The 27,584-nt window shown below is 41.6% G+C and overlaps 2 protein-coding genes across 8 annotated transcripts in view; both read right to left on the bottom strand.

The window, feature by feature from the left end:
* Window positions 1-12,934, bottom strand: part of ARHGEF10 (Rho guanine nucleotide exchange factor 10) — a 110,927-nt gene extending 97,993 nt beyond the window's left edge. For all 5 annotated transcript variants that reach the window (XM_059467876.1, XM_059467872.1, XM_059467873.1 and 2 more), the window contains exon 1: window positions 12,834-12,934. The gene's annotated coding sequence lies outside the window, so the exon portion shown is untranslated. The remainder of the gene's footprint in view (window positions 1-12,833) is intronic.
* Window positions 12,935-19,856: 6,922 nt separating this feature from the next.
* CLN8 (CLN8 transmembrane ER and ERGIC protein) lies at window positions 19,857-26,713 on the bottom strand. 3 transcript variants are annotated; one of them, XM_059468592.1, is made up of 4 exons: window positions 26,574-26,713; window positions 25,742-25,814; window positions 24,641-25,279; window positions 19,857-24,188 (listed from the first exon to the last, which is right to left on the bottom strand). In XM_059468592.1, the coding sequence occupies exons 3-4, from the start codon at window positions 25,226-25,228 to the stop codon at window positions 23,874-23,876; spliced, it is 903 nt and encodes a 300-aa protein (XP_059324575.1). In that variant the 5' UTR covers window positions 25,229-25,279; window positions 25,742-25,814; window positions 26,574-26,713; the 3' UTR covers window positions 19,857-23,873. The 3 variants fall into 3 exon arrangements, with proteins under 3 accessions (XP_059324575.1, XP_059324574.1, XP_059324576.1); XM_059468591.1 differs by having other exon boundaries at window positions 26,536-26,683; XM_059468593.1 differs by lacking the exon at window positions 25,742-25,814 and having other exon boundaries at window positions 26,574-26,631.
* Between the last annotated feature and the right edge of the window lie 871 nt (window positions 26,714-27,584).

Here is a 27,584-nt window from a genome sequence, read left to right as displayed (position 1 = left end):
TGAAGTTTTTAAACTATTTTGTACTCTGCAGTTCCCACTGTGACAATCACAAGGAGATTACTAAAATATGTTATTTCAATGTCTGTTTGGAGTATATAGTCCATCACAAAATATTCATGAAGGGGTGAAGGATAAAAATTCTAGGAAGCTTATCAGTTTTCATGATGCTTTTCTCTATTCAGCAATCAAAAATAACAAATTTAACTATACAGCTTGTACACAGCTTCTTTCCACTGTTTTTTGTTCTGCTAATCTTAAAAATTCTGTTTGAGTCCCTTTACTTCCACTTTTCCTAAGGAGAGTGAAGTACTAGTGCGCAACTTCCTGGGGATCTTTTCTTTCATCTTCTTTTCTCAAATGCCATTGATCTCATGTTTTAAGGAAAAGAATAGCTCTACAAAGCATTCCTCTGCTTTGGTACTGAATACTCAACTGAAGAGAGCAAAGCCAGAACCCATGAGAAACATCATCCCACCTTCCCCAAAATGCTGCTTAATAGTGACATTCCAGTATCATCTGGAAGGAAAATATATTGTACTAAGCAAAGCACACACTCTGCCCCCAGCACAGTTTTACTCTAACTCAAGTGAAAGCATGTCAAAAAGACAGATTTCAAAATAGGGCTGAGGAGGAAAATTAGGTTTCCAAGAGCTACAAAAGACAGCGGAAGAGCCAATGCTGAATTTTCTGTCCTACTCTTGAGTGGCCCATAGATGTCCATGTGAAGAGGTTATCTCTTCTGCTGGCAACAAAACAGCCCAAGCCCTTGGAAAGTGTCCATAGCCCAAATATGGAAAGATTAAATTGAAGGAGACAGTGAAATTCAAGGTACAGTGGCAAAATATTAAACTAAATGGATCAGGATTCAAGGGTCAAATCAATCACCACTTACAGAAAAACTGAATAGAAAAAAAAAGCTTCAAAAAAGGATCCAACCCTAGGAGGCACCAGGCAATGTACCTTCCTAAGATTAGGTTTGCAAGGGTGAATTATCAGGACAGATGTGCCAGGAAGGATAACAACTCTGGTAGCACAAGATACTATTTTGATGAGACAATTCATAACAACTACATTTACTAAGCATACAAAAGTCCCTTTTAAACTGTCTTAAGCTTTGATAACTCTTAATCCAGTCTTAGACAAAATCAAGTAGCTTCAGAGCCAAGGCTCAGAAAGGATTCACCCAACATCTGTCAATAACACAATAAATTCCATTATATACTTTCACTATGCAGTGTTCCTTCTAAAGCTTCTCTACAGTTTGTATCTGCAGAGCTCCAAGGCGTGTTCCTGCTTACAGATGTCTGGAATGCATCCTGCCCCACCAAAACTGTCAGCCAAAACAACTGATATTTATGGTTTGAAGAAACGGCTATTTTCCTGCATTTTTTTAAAGCTGCTTATGACTGGGGCACAGGTTTTCAAGTGTGATACATGTAATACCAAGCAAACCTCTGAAAGTGAGTCTCAGCACCTTTTCAAATGCATCTTTAAGAGAGCAGCTAAAAGGCTTTCAGAATGATTTTTTTTTTCTTTAAATATATGATAGAAGCTTTTAAAAATCTATCAAAGTTAACTTCCAACAATGATTTTTTTAAAATCAATTCCTTCCTCACCAGCAAATATTAACAAGACACAGAGCTGGGCCACGGAGCTTGATTTCCATTTTGATCTAGCTCACAGTGACATGCTTCAAATTACACAAGAATTGTGAGAAAGAAGGACACAGACCCAGTGTTAGAGTCCTACCCACTGACCTGCTTGCTCCCATCTGAACAGTGCAGTTATTCACAAGAAGAAAGCTACACTTTCTCACTTAAGAATGCCTCAGGGGTTCATTTACATTAACTTATTTTGAAGTTCCACATATTTTTCACTACTTTTTAGATGCTGAGAAAAACCCTGTAGCAGGGAAGAGGTTGTGTATTACAGATTGCATGAATACCCTCCAAAAAGAAAATAATAGCCATATTATGTAGCAGACAGTACATTTATGAATGATCTCTATCAGCACCATATTTCAAAGAGAAGTTTTTCACTCTTCTTCTGAGAGGCAGGGGAACTAACTCAAAGATGTTTAAATCAAAATTAAGGCAGATGATTTAATTTTACTAGCAGTATATGGTACATTTGCATTTGTAGCTCAAGTGCTTTTCCCATTGTTTCTCCTGCTAACAGAGTTACACAGCACAGCTTACAGGTGCATTTAGACAATAATTGTGAAAATCAAAGCTCAAATAAGGCTGAAAGGGACTTCTGAATGTTGTCTCATACACCCAAGACAGGTGTTTTCAGAATTAGATCAGGTTACTCTGGCCTTTGTCCCCCCAGGTTATGAAACCCCCTGAAGGTGGAGGTTTCACCACCTCCCAGAGCTCCCTGCTCCTGAGTTTAACCAGAAAGTGCAGGAAGAGTTTTCCTGTGAGCCCAACTGGAGCTGGGCTGCAGCAGCTTGCAGCCATTGCCTCTCATCTCCTGCTGTGCACCCCTGAACAAAGCCTGGCTCCACCTTCCTCCCCACCCTGCCTTGAGACATAGAAGACTGCAATTCAATCCCCCTCATTCCTTTCTTCTCAAAATGACACAAACCCGGTTCCCTCAGCCCTCCTGACCTCTTCCCACCCCCAGCCATAGCAGTGGCCTTTACTGGACTTGCTCCAGTTTGCCAGTCCCTCACTTGTACTGGGGCCTCACAATGAACACCGAATTCCAAATGCAGCATTGGGACCACTGCATAGATGTTACTTGGTTTAACATAAAATTAAATTTAAAAAATTAACAGCTTTTAAGACACAGAATATGAAGACTTTGTTCCAAAGGTATTTAAAAAACTGCAAAAAGAAAAAAATCCTTATTAAACAGGAAATACTTGTTATTATATTCATGCATATTTCATAATAAAAGTATGAATAACTGAACAACTGCCCTTACTCAAAATTTCACAGAGATTATAAAAATATGGAGCTCTTTTCCCCCATGTAACATTGTTTTCTCAAACACAGTATACCCTCTGTTTAATGACTCCAAGTTCACCCTTTCAGACTCCACAGCAATCACAGGAACAAGGGGACCGAAAGAAGCTCTCAAAGTTACTTTATTCCCATTGGTATCCAGAAGTGAAAGTAATTCACTTGACTTGGTGCTCATCACCTTCTTTGCTTTGGATGTGGGTAGAGATAGCAGTGACTGCTGTGGGCCACAAAGGTGGTCTGCAGGTGTCTCCTTTTTCCCATATTTCCCCTGTGTGCCCCACATGGAGCAGACACAGGGGAGAGGCCAAGGAGCCCCTGGGCACTTTGACAAAAGGCAGCTGACCCCCTCTGGTCTAAACACCAGCCCTCACTTCCAATGACTACTTCCTGATGTTTTCATCCAGTCCTTTCCTGCCAAACTGTGAGGAGGAATGGGCAATTCTTGCTCCTATTTAAAGATAGTTTTCCAATTTTTTAAGTTCCCACTTTACCTACCCACTTACAGCTGAACCAAACTACCTAGGCAAACCCCAACCATTCCAAGCCTACAAGACTACTGTTAAAAAAAAAAACAATCCTACTCGTAGCACAATAGCATGCTTTTATTCCAGATGTTTAGCTAGTAACTTCCTAAGTTTGGCACTAAAAATCAGGAATAAAAGCAGGCATTCTGAAAGGCAAAAACCACAACAGGACAGGTCCCTTATTATACTGCAATATGTTCAGTTCCTGAGCAAGTTTGCAATGCTTTCTAAATTTTAAGTTGGTATGTAAGGAAAAAAGAAAATAAAATACCACATTAAAGTCAGATGTTCATGGGCAATGTTTCTAATGCAGGGAAGTCCCCCACAGTTAAAGCAGTCAGATCTCCAATGGCTCACACCAGAAACCAAAATCATCCAAGTGTAAAATGGTCCCTAAGGACAGCTCTCTTCAAATTTTCCACCAGCTACACTCACCTTTGACCATGGAAACTGGTACTGAAGGAAGTGAGAGTCTGTGATGTTCACAGCAGACCTCACAAACTCAAAGTGCTAATACCGGCAAAACCTGAGAGACTCAAATTCTGATTCCACAGCAAAGGGCAGCTTCAGCAAATGAAACAAAGGCAAAGACACTTTTATACTTATCCAAAGACTACAGAAGAACGTCAACATTCCTCTTTGAGACTCAGTTTTCCTTTCTCCTAACCTCTGGTAAATCCTTTTGCCTCTAGGACTAGGCTTCTCAGCTGTGTCTGCATATCTGATTTTGTTCAATGATTTCCTCTAATTGTGAGACAAACAACAGACTACCAGTTCTCAGCTGAAGGATTACAAATACTGATCAACATCTGCATTTCCACTTCAACAAAACTATTTTCCAACAGTCATTACTTGTGCAGGAGTCAGAATGTAACAAAAATGGGACCAGCACAAGCTCTGCCAAAACTACAAGGCAGTGCAGCATTCAGACCTGGGGGCACAGCATTTATGTGCTGAGCTCCCAAAGGGCACTTTTTGCTGCCAAGCTTTCTCAGCTCTATCACCCTAAGAAATATCACCTGAGTAATGGTGACTCACACACCTTCTCTTATGGGTGTGTGCACTGGAACTGCAGCAATATCAGGATTCTTCATTCGTAACACTGCAGAGAGAATTAACATTTTATAATAGGAAACAGAAGCTGAATCAAGGAGACTGATTTCCAGTAAACTGACTTGTGGAGAAAGGTTAGTCTAAGCAGAAATGCAATGTCTCTGAGAAAGCCTGAAAGTCTAAAAATTAAGGTTAAAAATAACATCAAAACAAGAAAACTTGAGAAAATAAAACCTCTGAATGTCTAAAATCCCTTTGTGGCCACATGACTTAGTGAATATTGCCTATAATGCCCAGTTGAGTCTTCTTCCACCCAGAACTACAGAACTCCCATTGGGAAATAAATCTCACTCAAATTTGATATGAAGATTCTTCCAGCAGTACAGAGAAATTACAACATAGAAGAAGGCAGAAGGTAGAAGGTTAATTTCCTATTTTTTCCTCCTGTAGCTCAAGAAGGCTCTCTTACAGACAGAAAAAATAAAAACTGATTGTACAATTTGTTCTCCATACAAGTTATTCCTAAGAAACATGGACTGTAAAATTTTTAAGAGGTGTCTACAGTGAGTATGAATGAAGCAGCCATTTATATTATGGCAGCTTCCCATCCCATGCTGTAAGCCATTAAAGTCTGTATGAAGAGCAGATCATTATTTCTTTTAATATATATTTAGTTTTATTAATGGCTAAGAGTCCTGTTCTAAACAGATTTTATTCTTAAATTTAGCAAAGAAAATTACTGAAATCACAAGCAATGGAATAAAAAAGGAAGCACATAGGTTCAGGTAGAAAATTAATGGGAAGCCCATTAATTTTTTTTAATTTCCTGGCTCAGTTGAAGTTGGGTGACATTCTGTTTCTTACAGAAGTCCAAACAAGGCCAGATCTGCAGAGATGCACATTTTTCAGAATAAATAGAAAATCCACTTCAACAAAAGCTACTTTGCTTCTTTTTCTGCTCCCTTTCTCACACCAAACAGTATCCTGCTCAAAGCCAGAGAAGATACAGCAACAGCACGCCCTGAAAAAGCAGTAATCTACAGAGACACCCCAAAAACATGGCTGAAGGTTTTCTAACCTTTCTTTTTAAAATGTATTACATTTCTTCACCTACATTCCTGCTCAGTACACCACTTAGAGGAAGGGAAAATAGGGGGGAAGCAAAGATTGCATTTGTAGATTCGTCCATAGGATCCTGATCACAGTGAAATCAGCACTGGTAAATTTATGTTTTTCCCCTCTACAGATTATTATTGCAAGGCAAGTTACAGAATCACTGCTTGATAGATTCATTCAGGTTGGGAGGAGGTCATGTAGCTCTGTTGCTCCAAGCCATTGTCCACTACCAAGTGAGACCAGGCTGCTTTATCTACTGAGATAGTCTCAGTAGATAAAAATCTGTAAAGACAGACTGCACAACCCTGTCAGACATCCTGCCACCTTGTTTTGTTGTCCTCCCAGAAAAAATCATTGTCCTTCTATCTAGCTAGAACTACTCTTACTTCAGTTATGACACAGCCTGTGGTCCTGCCCCCTTCCTCACAGTCTGCCAGCTGGTGGGAGCACGCTGCCAGGCCCCCATGAAGCCCCTTTCTCCTCCAGGGCACTGCTGCCACTCCCTGACATTGTAGCAGCCTTGTGCTGAACTTGCTCAGTTTTATCCACATCTCTCCTGTACTGGGGTGAGGTGTGGACACAAAACTGGATGCAAGTGTGCATTCTGCAGGTGTGGTCTGACAAGTGCTGTGTGAGAGGAACCCTTCCCCTGCGAGGAGACATTCTTTCCCAGGTGTGTAACCTTACCCTCCTCATTGCTGAATTCCACAGAGCTCTTGCGAGCCAGCTCCTCCCATCTGCCCAAGGCCCTGTGAATGACAGCCTGAATCTCAAGCACATCCCTTTCCCCCACTCTGGAGCCACTTGCAAACTCCATGAGCAAGGGCTGGTGGACTTCCACTTCATGCATAACATCCTGTGGTGGACAGCTGGGGCTCTCCACTGGTTACCAGCCTCAAGTTACAGCCAGCCAGGCACCACCAAAACCAATCTCCAAATCCCACCAGGCTTCCAGCCCTGGAGCAGCACACTCACCTAGACCACAATCACATTCTGCAAAAGCAGAACCTTGCTGAATCCAACACAAGCATATGGTTTTATTAAGCTCAGTAGCAACACGTTTACTTTACAAATAGAAAAGGCATGACTTAAAAATGTTCAAGGAGCGAGAGGAATATGCATAAAAAAGGAAAGGAAGAAGTTTCCAAACATGCATTTAGGACACTTGACTTTTTAATAAATGAGCCTTGCTCCTGTCTTTTGTCCTGGCAGCGATGTGAATACCCAAAGTAAGAAGACGGGCACGGCATCACCCCAGAATTTGCAGACCACCCTGGAGGTCAAGAGTACTGTAACAAATTGCAAGCCTCTGAAGAATCAAAAGGGAACACTGGCATCATATGCTTTAAATCAAGAATGATCTGTTTTTCTTCTGTGCCACACAAACTGGAACACTGCATCACTGGGCGAAGACCAAGATCCTTCATGTCCCACACACAAGCAAAATAAAAACATATTAATATTAAGAGCATTTTTCTTAATTAGTGCTATAATTTGACAGCAATCAAGCAACTTGATCTGGAAAAGCAATCATATTTCTGTAATTTCCTTTTTTAAATTTAATTCAGATTAGTCATATCAATGCTGGATATGAAGAACTACCTTAATTGGAAATATCCTCATCAAGGTTTCTAATTTTTAATTAGAGAAGATCCTCATATGCTGCAGTACACTTCAATTGTGATGTAAACCTATACAGGGTTTAGCTGCATACATATTATTATAATACCTCTGTAATTAGAATTATTATGAAGAGAGTTTAGAAATGCTTTTTATTAAAAATGCACCAGAATATCATTTAGTACAGTAATCCTGATCAGCCTTACATGTAAAAGACAATTTCATCACAGGGAGGGTTTCATTTCTGCAGCAAATCAAGGTCTTAACTTGAAAAAAAAAGCCACGGAAATGTTATTTATGGATACAGTCAATAAAGCATTTTTTCCACTCCAACTGTACATTAGTCAGACATTCATTACAAAACCAGAATGTCTTGTTTCAACTTGCACTAAATCCATGCACCCTGGTTTTACATGGCATAGGTTGTCTTTAAAGATACTGATGATAACTGATGAAAATTTCCACCAGAAACTGTTTCCAACGATGTAAGTGAAAGGATACACTGAAATGAATATTCAGTTACTACTGCTGCCTGCAAACCGGGTCCTGACAGAGACACTTTACCTAAACATTTTCAGCTCTTTGGGTACTACTGTCCTTGGAGAAGTAACCATGTTGTTTCTCATCGAGGACAACTCATTCTATCTGATCATTTGAAAATCATCCAGTTGAACAAGTGTGTTTCATCTGATGAATAAGTTATTAAGAATGTAAAGAGAATCTTATTACTAAGTTTCAAAAATATACGGACGAAAATATGGAAATACATTTCTAATAGCAAAGTTAAAACACGTGCTCTAGAAGAATAACACTATTTTCATAGATTTTCTAACACCAAAATTTTATTCAAATAAATCAGAAATCAGGTAATACAGCTGCTAAATCATTAATTACAGGAAGAAAGAAACATAGTAATAGCACTTGCAATGAACAAGAACAGCCCTTGTCTTCAAAAAAATGTATAATGGAAGCTAGATTCCCACACAAGTTCGGCATCTAGTCCAAACATCAGCACTCTTCACTCTTTCCTTGATTTGGAAATTATCTAGTAGACATCTTTCCTCTCAACCTTCTACAATTTGAAAGTGAAGTTTTTAAAACTCAAATTAGTCAATCCACGGTTTGCAACAATATTGAATACTAAGCATGAAATTCTAAAAGGACACTGAGGATGAGACTGAGAACGCTTTAGAAAAGTGAAAAATATAAAAACAAGAGACATAAGCTCAAGACTCACTGTGATCCTACCAGGAAATCTAAATATTGCCATCTACTTCTCAGTATGTTATTAGACCATTTTACAGATGAGGAAATAACGTTTACCCTCTCTCTTGGAAGTTTTTGAGATGCACAGTCTATATCGCAAAGGAAAAAAGTATTCATACAATTTCTGTAATTTTTTAAGCATTTTGAGAAACAAGGGAGCACAGAAGAGAAACAAGAGTGACTGTTTGACCTTGAGCTTGGATCCTAACAGTTCACATTCATGGTTCAGTCCCAAGTAACAAGTATTGTACAGTACAGTAAGTCACTGAAACAGATTTTCCCAAGATAATGCCCCTATTCAGCAGCATGTAAGTAGAACAATTTATTTTGCTCTGCTTAACTGCTTCACCCACACATTTGACATTAAGCTTCAGGCTTCCTGACTGAGCAGTGAACATGTAGGACATAATCAATGTTGTGCAGTTATGCATCACTTCCCACAGTCTTGCTGATTCAGGCATTTCAGAATAAACATGAATCAAGTTTCTGATCTAAAAAACAAGTTTGAAAACATATTTTTCAACTCTTGTTTAGCATTTCTTCTCATCACTCCCCTTAAAAACAAGTTCTACTTTTACATATTCCTGGTTTCTAAATAACCTACAATATTTTGGTGCAAGTAAACTCGAGATTCTTTACGATAAGAAAATGTCCAATGGATGAAAATCTCAAACGATGTTAATAATAACGCAGCAGTTTTCTTCCATGGATATGTGGCAGAACTTGAGTCACAACATTCTGTTCTGCAAACCACATGCACGCACGTGCAGTGACTTTACTGAGAAAGATTTGAAAACAAAAAGAACACCAAGATTTAGTTGTATAGGTCCACAATGAGAATTCTGGCTTACCTTGCTCATTTGCCTCCTACCTCCCTCTAATAAGGAGCCTCTCTCCCTCATGATACTCCCAGAGTCTCCCCTAAGTAATTCTCAGGCTTCAGTTTATGAACCAATCTCTGAAAATTTCCAAGCATCCAGGCTTACAGCTTTTCTACTCACTAAACTACTACTAGATTCAGAAATGAATTTACCAATATTAATTTTCCACTAACAGATGTAACAATAGGAATGACATTGTATTAAGAGGAATGGGAGTGGGAGAAAAGTATCAGTAACAAATGCTGATTTTAACAAAATATGATCTTAGATATGAAAAACGCCTTCCTCATATGTTGTCAAATACACACAAAATGAAAGACTAATTCATATCACTACCAATGAAACCTCATTTATCGTTTCATTATAACATACAAAAGGTGCAAAAAGTAAAAACAATTGCATTCACAGTGTTTAACACTGTAACTCCAAAGAAAGTTTCTCTAAGGTACAACTGCCACAATAGATATTCCACAAGAAGCATCCAAGGATAGTCCAGAAATGCACTTACAGCTCAAAAAAACATCAGGAAGCTGAACTTACAGAAAGGTAGTTTAAAAAATACCTTTTAGAGACCATACAACAACTCCATGGGATCCCTTCTAACATTCTAAAGTAAAACTGTAAAATGGAAATACAATAAAGAAAAAAGTGAAATAGAAGTCACTGTACAAAAGCGGAAACAAAATTACTGTCCCACATATGTCAATTAAAGAAAATTTGTACCTCACATAGCTCATTTCTCCATCACATACAAAATTGAGAACAGCATACTAGAGATGCACAAATAAACTAACTGCAGTTCTGCACAACATACGAAACTTAGTCTCAAAGTCTGAATCAAAACTGGTAAATTGGTCCTCCTTCTTCTGGACTGCAGCTTTTGCTTCCTGGCTGCTTCAGAAATAGACTGACGTTTATAAATTTTCTACATCAGATTCTAAAAATAATTTCTAATTTATATAGAAGCAGTTAATAGACTTCCTGTTTTACAAATAAGCAACGTGCTATTCCCAATTGCATTAAATTCCGTTAACAATTATGAAATTTAACAATAGCCTTTCAGGTTTGTTGTCTTCCTTCAAATGTTTATAAACTATGCAGTGATTCCTAAACAGCTCAGAATCAACCGAAGTTTCTTCACGGAATTATAGAATAGTTTGGGTTGAAAGGGACCTGAAAAATCACCCAGGTTCCAACCCCCTTGCCCTGCATGAGGCAGGGACATTTTCCATGAGACCAGGTTAGAGCCACATCCAGCCCAGCCTGGCAAGATAAAGTTTGTTTTACAGTATTCCAGTGTGGGAAAGGATTTCTGCTGTCTACTGGTGAGTGAAATCACAGCCTATCGTGCTAAGCATTAGCACAGCTCAGGGTCACAGAGAGCTCCTCAGCATGGAGGCAAGGAGGCAATCCCCTTGTCAGTACTTCAGTGTGCTCATAACTGGCCTGTCAGAGCCAATAGCACAAGACTGGTGCATTTGGCTCCCACATCTCAGAGCTGCAACGCCAGAGTGCACACAGCCATCACTCAGCACTGGGGCTCCTCTCCACCCCAGCTCCTGAAGGGCAAACCCCCAGGATGCTGCCAGGGCCCGACATTCAGCAGGAGGTGATGCACAGCCCATTGCTCAGGGGTCAGTCTGCTTCCATGGTCCTTTCTCCTACCACATCCATCTGTGGGTATCAGCCACAGAAGCTGATAAACCCAGCAGCACCACAAGACGCCTGCCATCACTCACACAGTCATGTCTCATGTACAGTGCCACAGGTAACCTAAGGAATCCACAGAATATATTATAAATATCTTGAAATCTGACTGTAAAGCTTCGGGAAATATCAGATTTCAAGGTAGTACCTAAAGAACTACTGTTCATAACCAGATAAACACATGTAACTAGTTCATGGAATACTAAGCCTGAGGGTGAGAAGGGGAAAAAAAAAAAGACAAGATGGATTAAACAAAGCAAGTCAGACAGATTATCAAGATCAAACAGATCACCCAAGTGAAAAGAATGAAGGGTGCATTGAAGAAAACAGCAGAACAGCCAGAACCTCTGCCTGAATAATGGGCTTGAAGCTGTAGGCACCAAACATGCCCCCACATTCAGGCAATAAACCTGTGTCTCCTGAATGCCAACAGAAAATTTTAAAAATGTTATACTTCATTTCTACTGCAGAACAGATTGCTCACTGGGGTTCATCAAGCAGAGTGAAGGCTTTCAGAAAAAAATATTTTATTTACAATAAAAATAGCCACAAACTAACACATGTTGGCAGAATCTCACTGTATTTATTTAGCATGAAACAGTTTTTAAGCAGTATTTTTTATTCCCCGAATAAAAATGAAAAAAAGACCCCAACCCTACACCTTTTTATGCTAACAGTTAAAATGGAAGACTGAAACAGAAAGATGCTTTTTTACATTTCAATTAAACAACTGAAAACCTGCTAGCTCAAGAGAAAAGCCATGATCTTAGGATCTTTGGGAAAGAAAGGGAAAAAAAAGAAAGAAAGAACATTGAAGGATTGAAGAAATATGTAAATGAAGGATGACAGAATTTAGTTGTTTTGGCCAAAAATACAAGCAACACCTAAAAATCTTTAAAATAAGCCTTTGCTGTAGTCAAATTATTAGCAGCTGCCTTTCCCAGCACTTGGTACTGCCTCCTGACACAGCCTGCTCACTCACTCGTCCAGTGCATGACTGGGCAATCTTTCAAAGCTCTTCTTAGTTCACCCTGTAAGCGCAGGGCATCTCGCAAAAGCGACTACATGGTCTGGGATCCCCACAAACAACTACGTAACTTCTCCAATAGCTGCACCGTTAATTACAAAGAAACCAAATGAAAACATACATAAAATGACAGTGTTGTTGCGAATAAGTATTTTTCCCCTGTGTCAAGACATCCAATTTAATTGCAGATGCCAACTAAAAACCTGGTAGACACCAGCGTTGAAGAACGGGGAAGGAAAGGAACTCCAGCTCCCACGGGAGTTCTGTTTTCCACAGCCGTGTCCGCAGCTGATGGAGAGGGGAGGGAAGCTGGAGCCGGCGGCTCCCCACACCGCGGAACACCAAGCGAGAAACCCCCCGCGAAAACCTCGCGGAAGAAACTTCACCACACTTCAGCAGCGAGAAGTTTGGCCAAGGATTTTACGGACCCCTCGCATCCTCTCTTCGGTGACCCACCTCGCTCGGGCAAATCCTATTTAATGACAATCTCTCACCATGCGTGTCCCGCTCCTGCCCCAGCGGCTGCTGCCCCGGGCCCCCGCAGCCCCGGCGAGGCAGCCCCCGCCCCTGAAGGGCGTCTCCGCACCAAACACCGAGCCCACCCTCCGAGGACCAAACTTTCCGTGACAACAACGGAGCAAGGGCCCGGCGCGAAGCGAGCACCCACCTCCTCCGCCGCGGCCGGAGCCGCCGCCGAACGCTCCGAGGCGGCCGCCGCCCGGCACGGCCCGCTCCGGCCCGCTGCGCCGGGGCCCCGGCGGCTGCCCCGCTGCGCGGACACGTCACTCAGCCCGCCGCGGAGCCCGCAGCGGCCGCCGGGCGGAGCTCCTGAGCGCCGGCGGGAGCCGCCCGGCCCGGCCCAACCCAGCCCGGCCCGGGCCCGCCTCGCTGCGGCCGCCGCTGCCGTCAGCGCCCGCCCCCGCGAGGCCCGGTCGGATCCCGGTTGGCCCCGCCGGTCGGGCGGGTCGGGCCGGGCCGGGCCGGGGCGGGCACCGCGTGTCCCCCGGAGCCCGCCGCATTCCTGCTGCCGTACGTGACACGCCCCGGGCCGGGAGCTCATCCCGCCGCTCGCCCCAGGCCCTGCGGCGGTGGCCGCCCCGCGAGGCCTCGGTGCACGGGCGGAGAGCGGAGCTGCCCGGCTGCGGACACGGGGGGGACAGCCGGGCCCGGGGCTGAACAATTCGGTACGCTCAGCCTCATGCTCACGAATAGCCAGGGTACGCGCCAGGGTACAAACTGGGCCACGGCGCTATTTTTATTTTAATCTCATTTATAACTAGAAATCCAGTAAGTTTTCAAATTAAATGCTATCTAGAGACGCTGGCACCTTATGCCGATTTTTTTTTCTTTTTGCATGCTTCTTGCGTGACATTCCTCACAGTGAGCATCTCTGCAGGGCAGCACTGACCTGCCAAGCACACGGCCACCCAAAGCCCGTGCCACTCAAGCATGGAACGCTTGTCCTGAGAGTAACAGCAACCACTTGTACACTCAGCACTGACCATGCCACTTAGTTAAAATATAGAAAACCTTTACAAGAAGCAATCATTTTGCAAATGTGTGCTTCACAATATACCCACGTACACATCTGTCACACTTCAATAAAAATAAACGCTCTTAAGTACATTAAAAATTCTTAAATAAATTATAAGTCATTACAACTCTTTAATGTTGTTAAGTATTATCTGAAATCTTTGGACCACTTTTAAGAATAAAATCTTCGAGCTAAATGCTGTTCAAAGATCCATGTGTCATCCAGCAGTGATCCCTGCCTATTTAAGTAAACTCATTCTACAGTGAGTAATAAAATACACTCAGTAAATAGGAAATTCATTATCATTACTAGAAATCATTACTAGAAAATGGTGGCATTTGACGTTTGATTAATCCATCTTTTCCCTACATTTTCCCTTTGTCTGTAGTTTAACAACACAGATTTACAATTATCCAAGTGTTTGTGTGGGTTCATACAGTCTGAATCACAAAGTTTTTTAAATTTTTCCTTTCAAAAAATGTTTCCATTTTCACAGTTATTTCTTTTTAATGCAGTTCATCATGACATTGACTCAAGATAGCTTTCATATAGATCTAATTGTCTTGTTTGCCATGTAATAAAGCAAACATGACAATTGGGCCATACGTCAAAGTTAAGGCCAGGAATACCATTATGGTGTTCAATTCATATCTGAGACCTCTCAGTTCAATCAGAGACCATTTTATCCTGTTGTTTTTGTGATTTTAAAAATGTGTTACATTTCACTCACACCAAGCTATTATTTCAGGAGCTGAATGGTAGGGAATCAATCTTGGGCAAACTGTTTAATAAGTACTTATCATTAGAGGCCACTTTAAAAAACAGACACATACCTAGACCAAGTACAACTAGCTTGATTCTGTAATTAAAAATACCATTTACTAGCAACATCCTTCTCCTTTTGACACCTATCTCACAATCTATGTACATTAAATTCTTCCTCTCATAACTACCTTTCACAGATTCTAATCTTTCACAATTATATTAGACAAAATTGAAATCCTTCTTTAAGACTTTTTGTGAACCCTTTTGATCTTTGACTACTCCTTCTTTTGATTCTGGTGACCATACATATATTCCAATAAATGTTGCTGTGGAAACCTTGTTGGATAAATCCAGCAATAACAGATCTACTTAGAAAAACTAACTTTCAAAATAACTTGCACTTTCCTGCTGTTTTATAAGGCAACAGCCTATTAGCAGTTATAATTAGCACCCTAATCATTGCAATCACAAATTCATTATTTATCCACCCATAATTAGTTGTTGATACTTAGAGTAGAGATAATGGCTGTCTCCACTGTTAACATGATGCTTTTTAGAACTGGATTCTAAGTAGATGTTTAAATTGGTTTTACTGGTGATACTTGCATGAGACCTCACCAAAATTTACTTGCTCTCATTTCTGATTCCTGAGGCTTCAGCAAAGATACTTTGCCTCCAAGCATAGGTCATCTACCCCACACATCCTCACCAGACATCTACACCATCCACCTACTCCAGCCCATGGACCGGGCATCTTCAGGACTCCATCATGCTGGCCAGCATCCTGACTCCCTGGGACACAATGCCATGAAGGTGGGATGCCTTTTCTCTTACTCCTTGGAAATTGGCATGGTTGAATGTACACCCAAATTTATAGCACCTAAAGACATCATTCCAATAGCTTGCTTTCCAAAATACTGCACGAAATCTGAACAAAACAACAAAAACTTAAGTTATCAAGTTCCCAGGAAAGCCGTTTTCTCAGATTCTTCCATTTAACAGCTGATGTAGCTGGCACTTTTTCCTGGAGAGTATTCATCCACTGGAAATTCTGTTGTTCCTAACTGTGTCCCCCATGAAGTCAGTGTGTCATCTGCTTACTGTAATCCCTCAGAAACCACTCCAAGCCAGGATATCCAATGAGTTTGCTTAACCTGAGCATCTGCAGAACAAATGCTGGAGCCTTGCAAAGTTACAGGTCCCCTCTACTTTTCTTACCAAACCAGACTGAGTGACAGTATATTTTTTTATTTATATATATAATACATACAATATAATACATATTTAAAAAAATAAAAGCAAACCACAGTTTTCCTAAATTCAGACTATTACATCAAAAATAACATTTGGGTTTATAAAAACACTGCTTATTCATATTCTGCTTTGATGCCTACTGCTGACTCATCTTCCACATCTTCCTGAAGCACCAACACCACTACTGGGAGACAGTTCCTCAGTTCTGAACACACTAGCACAGGTTAACCTGACAATTCAATTTTATAATATTGTGATCTTTTACCAGCACTAGAATGTCTTTCATTAATGCATTTCATTTCACTTTCCTTCTTTTATAAGGAGTATTTGCAAGTCAAATTCTCAGACTGCCAATTCAGACAGACCAGGTATAAATTTTCCTATATTTGAATATTTATCAGGAGCAAAGCCCTTGTGTTACATCATCTCCTTGTTGTCATGGTGGTACATAAGTGATAGTACAGCTGATGCCATAACTTCTTGTGATGGGTTGACCTTGGCCAGCAACCAGACCCTCACCCAGTTGCTCTCTCATTTCCCTTTGTCAGCAGGACTGGGGGAGAAAATAATATGGCAATCTTGTAGGTCAAAATGAAGACAAGATCCCTTAGCAACTACTGTCATGGGCCAGACTCAGCTTGGGGAAATTTTATTTTTTGTCAATTAAAATTAAAAATGAGATGGTAACAGAGACAAAACTAAAAAGACCCTCCCCTCTCTGTTCTTCCCTCACACCAGGCTCAACATCACTGCATTCCCATCTCCTTGGCCTCCTCCAGCCCAAGGGGCACAGTGGGATGGGAACCAGGGTTGTGGTCAGTCAATAACAGCTCCTCCCAGTGCTTCTTCCTCCTCTCATTTCTCCTCTGCTTTAGTGTGGGTGCTTCCCACAGGCTGCAGTCCTTCAGGATAAACCTGCTCCTTCAGGGCCCCCTCCATGGGCTGCAGGTGAATCTGCTCTGGTGCCCTGGAGCAGCTTCTCCCCCTCCTTCTTCACTGAACCTGATGCTTGCAGAGATGTTTCTTTCACTTTGTTCTCCTCGCTCCTGTGCAGCATTTTTTGCCCTTCTTTACCTGTGTTTTCCCATGGAGCCCCCGCCATGGCTCAGCCATGCCCTGCAGTGGGCAGTTGGATCCGGCTGGAACTGGCTGTGTCTGGCTGTGTCCAGCTGGAACTGGCTGTGTCCAGCCAGAACTGGCTGTGTCCAGCTGGAACTGGCTGTGTCCAGCCGGAACTGGCTGTGTCCAGCTGGAGCAGCCCCGGCTCCCCTCACGGAGCCCCCGCTGCCGCCACTGTTGCCAGCCCTGGGCACCTGCACCCCCAACAGTCATTTGCACAAGTTGTTTCTATAACAGAACATTCCTACTTTCAGTTATTTCACTGCTCTCTGATGCCTCTTCTTCATTCTGAAGCTGATAAAGGAAAAAACTTAAGTGAATTTCCTCTCAGGAGCACTACAAAGCACTGAGGCCATGCAACCCTGAAAGAGAAATGAAGCTTTTGGCCGAAGCAGAACTGTTCCCAAGGAAGGAAAGGAGGAACTAGTGTAATACAAGATTCTGAGAAAATTTTATATCAAATACTATGTACGACTCTAAGCTGCCAACACGTAGTAAAAAGGAATTCAAGTGGGAAAAGTGACAAGCAAAGAGTATTAGGATGGATTAGGAAAACAAAAGAGTAGATCTATTTGTATGCATGAATATGCAAAAGAGTCTCCAGGGGTAAAAAATAATTATGTAAGATAAAAAGGCAATGATGACACAAGAATAAATTACTTTAAATTAGAATAGACTTTAGGCTCTTTCAGCCTAGGGCAATATAATGCTTAGCCTAAAAAGTTTTTAAACTTAGCCTCAACCAGTGTCACAGTAATACTCAACAAAATGCTGAGAGAAAAAAGGAAGAGTTATAGCATCAGAAAAACTGCATCTTCAATATGTAACCACAACCTGGTCAGCAGTATACAATGTACCAACCAGTTCCATCTCCCTCACCCGAAAGTATCCTAGCTTTTTTCTGATTTAATTCTTGATGAGTCCTTAGGAAGGCTACTGCTGCTTTCCATGATACACTTTCTTCCTGTAAATGTGACCCACAAAACAAGATGAACAAGCTCTTGTTGGATGCTATATGCCTACTCTATGCAGACCTCCATGCAAAAGTACTCTTTATACTTCTGTAGTTTGTCTGCATGACTTTGTTTCTCAAGGTATCATAGATTTGATACCTTGATTTACACTTAAAAGATTCTGACAGCAGAACTGCAAGGTTCGAAAACATAGCAAATTCAGCTCTCTACCTTCTACAAAATTAGTCCTTCATCAGGTATATTTTGTCCCCTTCTTGTTGCATGCCCCATGCTTAAACTTGAATGAGCACAACTTCGGTAACAAAATGCAGTGTTCACTGGTAAACTGCTTTTAGCATTACAAGCAGCAAGGCAAGAGAAGGAAGCTGCAGATCTATATAGGAATATATAAATACAAGCAAATACCTGGAGCTGCCAGAATCGATTACCAATGATAAAACCTCACAATTCTTTACAGTGTCTGAGGACAGAGTGGTGAAAACACTGTCAGCTTATACAGCACACTAATGTGAGCAAAGGAGCAGAGGCAGCTACAATCATATGAGGAAATAAAAATTTCAAACCAGACGTAATGTATCTGACAAAGCAAGTATTAAATTTCCACTCTCTCTGCTCAGGTCATATTCCTAAGGACTCAGAAGTGACCCTAGGTGGCTCTCAGAAAACAGACACACAATAGCAGCAAGCAACGCCTCAGCCAATTTCTTTGCTTTCTCTTTTGTGGACAGCCTAGCAGGCCCCACTCCTTCCAAGCTTGGCCTGCCTGGCACCTTGAACTATGAACAAGGTCTGCCTTTGCTGTATCATCGTCTTTCCACCCCCCTCACCAGTGTGCAACTTAGGGAAAAGCAGAAGGCACAACGTGCTGCAAAACACTTGTTCCTGCTCTGTGGCACTGTGGCACCACTAGCAGGACATGCCAATTAGTCAATCAGATCCAGTGCATGAAATGTCTCCTCCAACACTGGAAACCCATCTGGGGGCTGACGACATCAACAGGCATAGTTTACTTCATTAATGACCACTGCTTGTAGTTTTTGTTCCAATTTAAGTAACAGTGCAATGACACAAGACCAAAACACTGTAATTGCTGTGTAACATTGTTGGCCCAAGTCTGCTCCAATATTTTTCTGAGAATATGTTTAACACTACCAAGTAGAATGTATTTTCCTATTAACTGAAACACCTGAGTAGCAAAACAGTAACATTTAAATTAATCTTACAGATCATTTACCAAAAGAAAAAAAAAAAGGAAATAAAAAAAAGGAAAAAAAAAAAAGAAAAAAAATTGAGGACTTTACTCATACAAACACTATTATACATTCTTCTTCTTGTCCCAGTCTGTACCCACACACATCTCACAGTCAGTGGAGCTGTACACATGAATGTCTTGCTTCTGCTTCAATTAATCTCAGGTTCTTTACTGCAGAGGCAGCCAACCACTTGCTTGCACTGTGCATTCTTATAAGAATAATTAAAATACCAGTAATGATGCTGGGTTCCTTGGAATCACTAATCTAAAAAGCATCAGGAATCATTTCCTGAAAAACATTCTGAAAGAAATGCTCAGAACTGTATTTTACTATTTTGTAATGGGACAAGCTTGTGGTCTTTCTGTTCGTGTTTTTGTTGTTTATTTAAGGTAGCTTATACTAAACTATGAAGTATCATGTGGTACCAAATGAAATGTCTTCACGGTCAGAACCTAATGCAAAACTGGACCACACACTTCAAATAGCCAACACCAGAAGGGTCATCCCCAAGAGATGTTTTTTTCAACTGTTTTTAATACACATACATAGCACAGCTTCTAGTGTTCCAAACATGCTTATGGGAATAACACATGAAACGCTGGTGAAGGGACATTGGTTTACAAGATTTTTATAGCTGTTTCCATGAATATGACATTACCTTTGTCACATTTAGCATTTCAAAATAAATCATTTTAGTGCATGCACTGCAAAAACTGTTTAAGCTACAAATAGCAAGAAAAAAATAACAGGCATTATTTTAATCAGGAAATGAAAATCACAATAGACAGCTATTCAATAAAATACTTTTATTTATGTACAGTGTAAAGATGCTTTTCAACAAACATTATATTGTACAAGAGCAGACTTAAGTCTGCTTAATACTTTTAAATCCACTTTAAGGGGGAGTCTCCCTGAGGTTAAAGAAGGTTTCTTATAATTACATATCACATCAATATTTAATCCATGTTATCAGGAAAACACAGTAACACTCTGAAAGATTTGCACATGGATATTTAGTGGAAGATGGGCCTGACAGCATGTATTGAAAACAACTAGACAAAAATGTCACAGTGGTAATGTGACTCCAAGATCATGACCAGTACTGCAAGTAAGAATAAAAATTTAAAAATGGTGGGTTCAAGGGGGAAAACAATGAGAAGTTTTGGAAAAAAAATAGGCTAGAAATGGAGGAAAACACAAACTGTGATGTATGAATGTTGTATGAAGATGTAAGAACCAGATGACTGGACAAGCACATCTCAGACCAGAAACCTTTCTTTAAAAAGAAAAAAAAAACCAAACCAAATCAACTGAACACCATTATCCCCACCACAGTTTGCTGATTTGGGTTTTTGTTGTTTGGGTTTAAAAAAAAAAAAAAGCTTCAGAAAGGTGACATGAACACCACTCCTCAAATAAGCTTGTTCAACAAGAAAGCAGAGCCAAGTCCCTAGCAGTCACCTTGGCAAACAAATAATTCACCCAAATTAATGTTATGCAATTTTTCCAAATCCACAGCAGCAAACTCTGTGACCCAATCCAACCACTATGGAAGCTGACTGAATTTTTCTAAATTGTGGTTTGTGGATAAGGCTGTGTGAGAAGGCCCAACAGGACTGGGATTAATTTCACTTCAACAAAATTTACAACGACATATGGCTACTCTACCTTTAGGCTGAAAAGGATCACTTAGTTATAGGTACCAAAACCCTCAGTTAAAGAACTTTCTCTGACTTGTTTCAGTGCAATGTGACTTCCACAATAATAAACCAGAAAATCCTCCTAAAGGGAGCAGTCAATAAACACTGAAGAATCCCAGAAGTCTGGGATTGGAAGAGACTTTACAGATTATCTACTTCCAACCCTCCTGCTGTAGGCAAGGACACCTTCCACTACCCCAGGTTGTTCAAAGCCCCCATTCAACCTCGCCCTGAACACTTCCAGAGATGGGGCATCCACAATTTCTCTGGGCAACCTGTTCCAGTGCCTCACCACCCTCATGGGGAACAATTTCTTCCTAATATAATCTAACTCTCCCCTCTTTCAGTTTAAAGTCATTACCATTGTCCCATCACTCACTATATGCCCTTATAAAAGGTCCTTTTATACTCAAGTATAAAAAAAGAGGCTCTGTAACAGAACTGGTAACTCCAACACATGAAAAGGCCATGAAAAGGATGAAGAAGAAAGGTTGTCTGTATTTTTGCTGTGTTGTATTCCTAGCTGGACTGTAAAGTACTCTTAAACCAACAGAAATAAAATAAGTGCTGGTATTTGCTTTATTGCACAGCTTTGTGGTTCTAGCAGGTCTAGCAGTATTTAAGTTCACAGGGGCTCTAAAGTATCATTCATTATATAGTTAAGACATGCAAACCCTTACAGTCTTTTTGTGAAAAAACTAGGGTGCAAACTAAAAAACTGCATTATGATGTTAAAAACATAATTTTAATGAAGATTTAAAATTCAATTAATAAAGTTATACACATTAATAATATAAAATATTAAACTTTAGACATCAGGTGCTATGACATAAATTTCCACCTGTCTTTTTTCAATCTCAATTCACTACTAACCCCCACCCTCCAAATTCTTTAATTTTAGCATATAGGGACTTTACATTCTTTAGCCAGCCACTGTAAGAATTACACACTCATCCCAAACTTCTTCTGATGTTTCCATTTTCTATTAGGATTCTTCAGAATTCTGTGGCTGGGATTTTAAAAATTATTACCTTGTTTTATTGAATCCAAACCTTCAAGTTTTAAGCTTCATAGAGTACATCATCATTCTGATACCTGATGACTTATTCTCTGCCTTTCTCCCTGGACCTCCTGCAAGTGAGGTTTGGATTCTGCAAGATATGCATTCAGATAATTTTTCCATAGCCAAGGAATTCATCCCTCTGGTTTCTTCCAAAGTGCTTTTAACATTACTCTCCCACATTCAACTGCTTCAGACAGGTACACCATTTCAAACTTCTGAGAACCCTTTTTACCATAGGATGGTGCCCAGGCAGGCAACACTGCAACTTCATTCTGCCCAGCTTAAAAATAAGATCGCTCCAAATTTAGATTTTATCTATTAAATAGCAGCACAATATCAGACAGGGTTGCTGTGTAAAATTACTGTGATCCTCTCAGCCTGGTTTTGAATGGGCAACTTCAGATATTCACCACTTCATCATTATCAACAAGATCTGTCTATGTATTTGTGACCTAAAGAAAGAAGATTGCTCCCCATCACAGAACAGCAATTCAACTCTCGGCTCACACAGAGTGAATTAGGGAATACAGCAACCCAACTCCTTTCAATCAGAACAAATGAAAGACATTCCCACCAAAATGGGGCTGTTTACACCAAAGTCTGCTTCCCTCATACATTTAAAACAATATGCTCCACCACAGATCAGTTCACACAGTCTCTAATTGTAGAGATGATGTAAAATTGCTTGATGTAAAATTCTTCACAGCTTGGGCAGTCTTAATGCTTTGGGAAATAAATCTGTGTAGCAGTCATGTTACACAGAGTTCCAATTAACCACTTTTTAAAATCTCATTTGTTCCGGGCACCAAAACGAATACCCCGTCATTCTCCCACCACTAGGTGTCACTGTCTTCTATCGTGATCTTTATCCAGGAACCATCAAACCAGCATCTCAAGCGGGAGAGCATCAGTCACCATTAGTCCCTATCTAGAGAGCAACCCAGTTTCTCAGGTAAAGGAAAGATTTTTGTGATGTGGCAGATAAAGTGCAAAGGATTGTTAGTGTTGCTTGGTATGTTCTTTAAAGTTAAATAAAAATATTAAACCAACCAAACTCCTACAGGGGGTGATACAGGCTTTCCTCCATCAAGGAATCGCCTCAGATTCTGAAACCATCTGAAACTAAGTGCATTCCCAAAAATGAGAGAAACCATAACAGAAGCACTAGTGAACAAACTGCATGACCCCTCACACAGGACATACAAACAAAATAATTTTACTAATCAAGCAGCAATTTTTTCAAGGATGACACAGAGTCACCTTCTGGTGTTAGCACTTGTATTTCATTGATTTAAAGTCCAGAAGGGGCCACTATGATTATCTACCAAACCCCACATATGGCAAATGCGTGCATCTCCACATGCATGGTTTTGGTGGATATAAACTCCTCCCATACTGAGGGCAACCTGGAAACAACAACTTTGACAGCAAACACTCAATTATTTTCCTCGTTTCTTAAGTGTGCTTAAAAGAAAAAAAGAACAAAAAACAATACCCAAAAAATCCCAAACCCAGAAACCAACCAACAAAAAAACCCAAACTTGGGCCACGACTGCATTCTGCCACTGACCAGTTCTGCCACTTGGAATGATTCACTGGCACAGGAATTAGGTACCCATGCATACCTAACCTGGATCATAATTGATCTTAATACACAATTTAACATAATTTTCAGTATCTCTACCATATGTTAAATAGGATTCAAGCTAAACTTGATTCAAGCTGAGCTTAATAGATGACTTACTGTAAAGCCACTTTGAAGCATTAGGAAAAAAACCATGCACTAGGGAGCACATCACTGCTAAATTATGAAATACTGTCCAACCTGACAAATTGTTGATGTAATTCATAATGAGGGTTGAAGTTCTTATATGTATACACATAATAAACACAAACAATGCTTTTCAACACTTGTGATGCACTCAGAGTGCTACCAGCAACGAGTCACTGCATCAATGACCTTCTTGCAAATTCTACTTCACATGCAAAGAATGGCTTTGCATTGTATTCTTCTGTTACCCTGCTGGGAAACTATTGTTTAAGTGCTATATCCTCTTCTTTTCATGCGTTTCACCATTCAATTTTCCATTTTCCACTGCTTTATTTTCAAAGTTCCAGTCAGTTGGGCTGAGGAGTTGCTGAGTTTTTTTGTATGTCCAGTATGGGTTAAGTATTAGTGTAACAGCAAATAATCCCGAGAATAAAACAATAAAGTGAAGAAGTCCCAGGTTTTCTACAATGGAACTCCAGTTGAAAATGCACACCCACCACATGTGGTAGGTAAGAATCATGCGGCAGTGAAACAGATGGATCATCACCCACTGGTTTGCCTTCCAGAAAAAGGTGTTAGCACGGCCAGCCTAGAAAAACAAGAACACAAAGTATGCAGAAGTGAAACTGTTGCTTCAAGATAAGGAACTGAGGAATCTACAGAACTAATACAAATACCCAGCTTTCATATACAAACACTCTCGGGCATTTTTTCCTCATAGTGCAATGTTACTCCACATATATACAATGGAATCTTAAACTTGGTATGGATCTATACCACCCCACTGTGCACACAGCAGCACACAAACCGACCTGGAGGCCTGCACAAGTGCCATGATGACAAGGCAGGTATGACAATAACACAGGTACCAGTAGGGTAAATGCAGTTTTGATGAAAAACTGTCCCAACAAACCTCACAGATTATCTAGGGACAAGTGAAACACGTGAAAACTGTTACAAACATAATCTGAAAATTATCTACGGACAAGTGAAACACGTGAAAACTGTTACAAACATAATCTGAAATTATCACATTCTTACCTTCAGAAGCATCCAGGAAATGCATGTTGAGGGAGTACTCATCTCCAGCAACATTCCCATCAAAGGCAGATAGTGTCCAGATGTCACATTAATTACTAAACCAGCCAAGCCACCAAAAGCAAGCAAATGGTGAACTACTAAGAAAACATCAAATGTTCTAAAAATAATGTTGGACACGTGAACTGCTACATTTTCAAGCAAGAAAAATCCAGCTGCTATTAAACAGTTAAACCAACTCCACTTTTGCTGTGAATAGACTTTGTCAGCATAAAAAACAGGATCTATGAGCAAAGCCCATAACCCAGCAACACAACTCTGAAGTCCAAAGACAGCTCGTGTGACTGCCATATTCCAGAACACCTTCTCCTTTGCAGACAAGGCACGGTAAGTGGTACTTCTCCAGGAAGACAACCAGTGAGACAGAAGAAATACTCCCAAGTAGATAAAAAAACCAGCAGCTAAAAATGTCAAACGAATTTCCCATAAGAGATAGTCCCAGTCAAAAACAGTCCCAAACACTGGATCATCATTTGTAGGATTCATTTCTTCTCTCTGGACACTTCTCATCCCCACTATAGTCTCCTTCATGCCTATTTAGCCTCTGCTATTATGCAAACCAGTAAGCATGAACTCTTCCATCTGGAACAAGGATAAAAAAATTTAATGAATTTTGAAGTACACTCATATATATAGACTCAAAACCATAGAGGGCTCACATCCACTGCAGTTATGACTTTGGTCCTGCTGCTATTAGGCACAGTCATCCCAAAGACAGGTAGACAGATAAAAAAACATAAGCAACAAGATTCCCAACTGGCCCGTGAAGTCCCTACTAGTTCAAAGTAATGCACTGAATCAAAAGCAGAAGAGGGTCAAGTAGAAAGGCAAGAAAGAGGAAAAGAAAATACAAGAAGCAAACCCTGTTTTGTTGCTTATGAAACTTTTATTTCAACAGCATTGCACAGTTATTGTCCTACTCCCCTGCTTTTCCCACACTGATTTTACAGCATTTGCTATAGCTTTGGGTGCAATTCAGAATCTCAAATACAGATCCAGGATATAAAACCACAGAAAACTAATGCAGTAAGGGGGACCACTTACACCAAAAAGGGGCTGTAATGATCATGGCTCAAAACAAGACTCTGCAATCAGTTTCTGAACATTAAGCCTCTTTCTGAAAAAAAAAAATAAAAAAATGGAAAAAGAGTATGGAATGCAGACAAGCAACACTCTTACATATTATTAGCAGCATCAGTGTAATTAGCTGAACAGCCCAGCATTAAGTGCCTCAAGTTGTCTGAAACTTCCTGAACACACCGTAGTTCAAAAACAAAGGCTTGTGGGGAGGGAAAAGCCAGATAATACTGAAATATTTGAACTCCAGCTCGTTTGATGAACCATATAGGTGATATGAGCACGACCACCACCCCCGCCGCAGCCTGTGAGTGCTGAGCACCACTGTGCGTCTGGACTCAGGTGAACGCAAGCGAAAAGGCCACAAAGACCACCGAGGGCAGGGCGAGAGCTCCCGCCGTGCTTCAGCAGAGAGCAAATGCCGCCACCACCGTACCCGTGCTGCCCTACTCGCCCTGCCCCTTGCCCGCAGGTGCCCCGCTACAAGGAGGGCATGGCCCCGAAGGCCCTTCCTCACCCCACGGCATCACGGCTGGAGAGACCGACTCTAAGTCCCAGCAGCCCTCCCACTGTCCTCAGGGAAAACCAGGGCAAAACACCCCAACCCCACAGCAGGACCAGGCCCTGAACAGCGCGACCCACTGCCGCAAGCCCTGGCTCTAGCCGGGCCGTGCCAGCTCCTCCGGCCCCGCACAGACACGGCACCGACGCCCCTCGTAACCTTCCCCAGCCCCCGGGGCCGCCGAGCCCCTCACGCACACCTGGGGACCGGCTCCGACGCACAAACCCCGCTCCTCACCCACAGCGCTGCCCGCAGTGACGGCACGGCCCTTCCCGGCTCCGGGACTGCCCTGCCCGTTCCCCCAGGAGCTCCCGGCCCGGTCCGACCCGCCTGGGGAGGCCCCGACCCGGCTCGACCCGCCGGTCCCTCAGCACCGCCCGCCGCCGTCGGGCGCTCTCTGCGCACGCGCCGCCGTCAGCAGCAACCACCGGGCGCGGCGGGACGGGGGAGGGAGGCGCGGCCGTACCACTCGGGCAAGGGGAGCGAGGCGCCTTCTGTGCCTGAGGGCAGCGCTGAGCGCCGCCTCCGCGGAGGGGGCGACGCCTGCTCAGCGAGATCGATGTAAAACACAAATATCAGCGGTGGCATAGCCAGCACTTAGCTGTAATTATCCATTTTCATTAAAGACAGCAAGTTATGAAATGGATGTCGATGGTGTTCTGCTACATGATTCTCTTCATATTTGTGACAGTTGATGTTGTCATCCCAGTGAGTCAGGGTGAATCTCCCGCGGTCACTGAAACTGCCCCGGGAGGGTTCCTCGGCCGTGTGACAGCCCCGCACCCTGCTGTACTTTGTCTTCAACAGCAGAGACTGGCAGGGACCCTGGATTTTGCCAGGGAAACGCTCAGTCCCACAACGAATCAGGTGATTCCTCAAAAAGGCGACCAAAAGAGACAAAATCAAACCACAACTTCTGTCACGTGGAAGATTGGCCTAGAACAGCTGAAATCCTAACCTGGGTCTACGTATGATGAGAGACCAGAGCTGGAAAATCTGCACCGGCAGTCTGACAGGTTCTTGGTTTCCAGACAGGGAGAGGGAAGTGCTGCCATTCTCTGTGGAAAACTGGGTTTTTCAAACCCTGCTTCAAATGCACGCATGCCCAATTCCCAGGAACTCTTTAGACAAGTACTAGTTAGTTCAGGTGAACCTTAGCATACCTTAGTGTCATAGCAATAATTAAATACTGCATGTGGTATCAAATCAGTAGCTCCTTTTTATTTACAAATACACAAGTACCTGATG

This window comes from Ammospiza nelsoni, chromosome 3, assembly GCF_027579445.1.
Source record: "Ammospiza nelsoni isolate bAmmNel1 chromosome 3, bAmmNel1.pri, whole genome shotgun sequence".
NCBI lineage: Eukaryota > Metazoa > Chordata > Aves > Passeriformes > Passerellidae > Ammospiza > Ammospiza nelsoni.
The sequence above is the reverse complement of the archived record's forward strand: the minus strand, read 5'-3'. Positions and strand labels throughout refer to the sequence as shown.

Excerpts from the sequence above, each read along its gene's own strand:
- CLN8 (XM_059468592.1), bottom strand. The coding sequence starts at position 25,228 with ATGAAGGAGACTATAGTGGGGATGAGAAGTGTCCAGAGAGAAGAAATG. Across the intron at positions 24,189-24,640 it reads TTTCCTGGATGCTTCTGAAG|GCTGGCCGTGCTAACACCTT; the intron begins GTAAGAATGTGA and ends TTGTTTTTCTAG.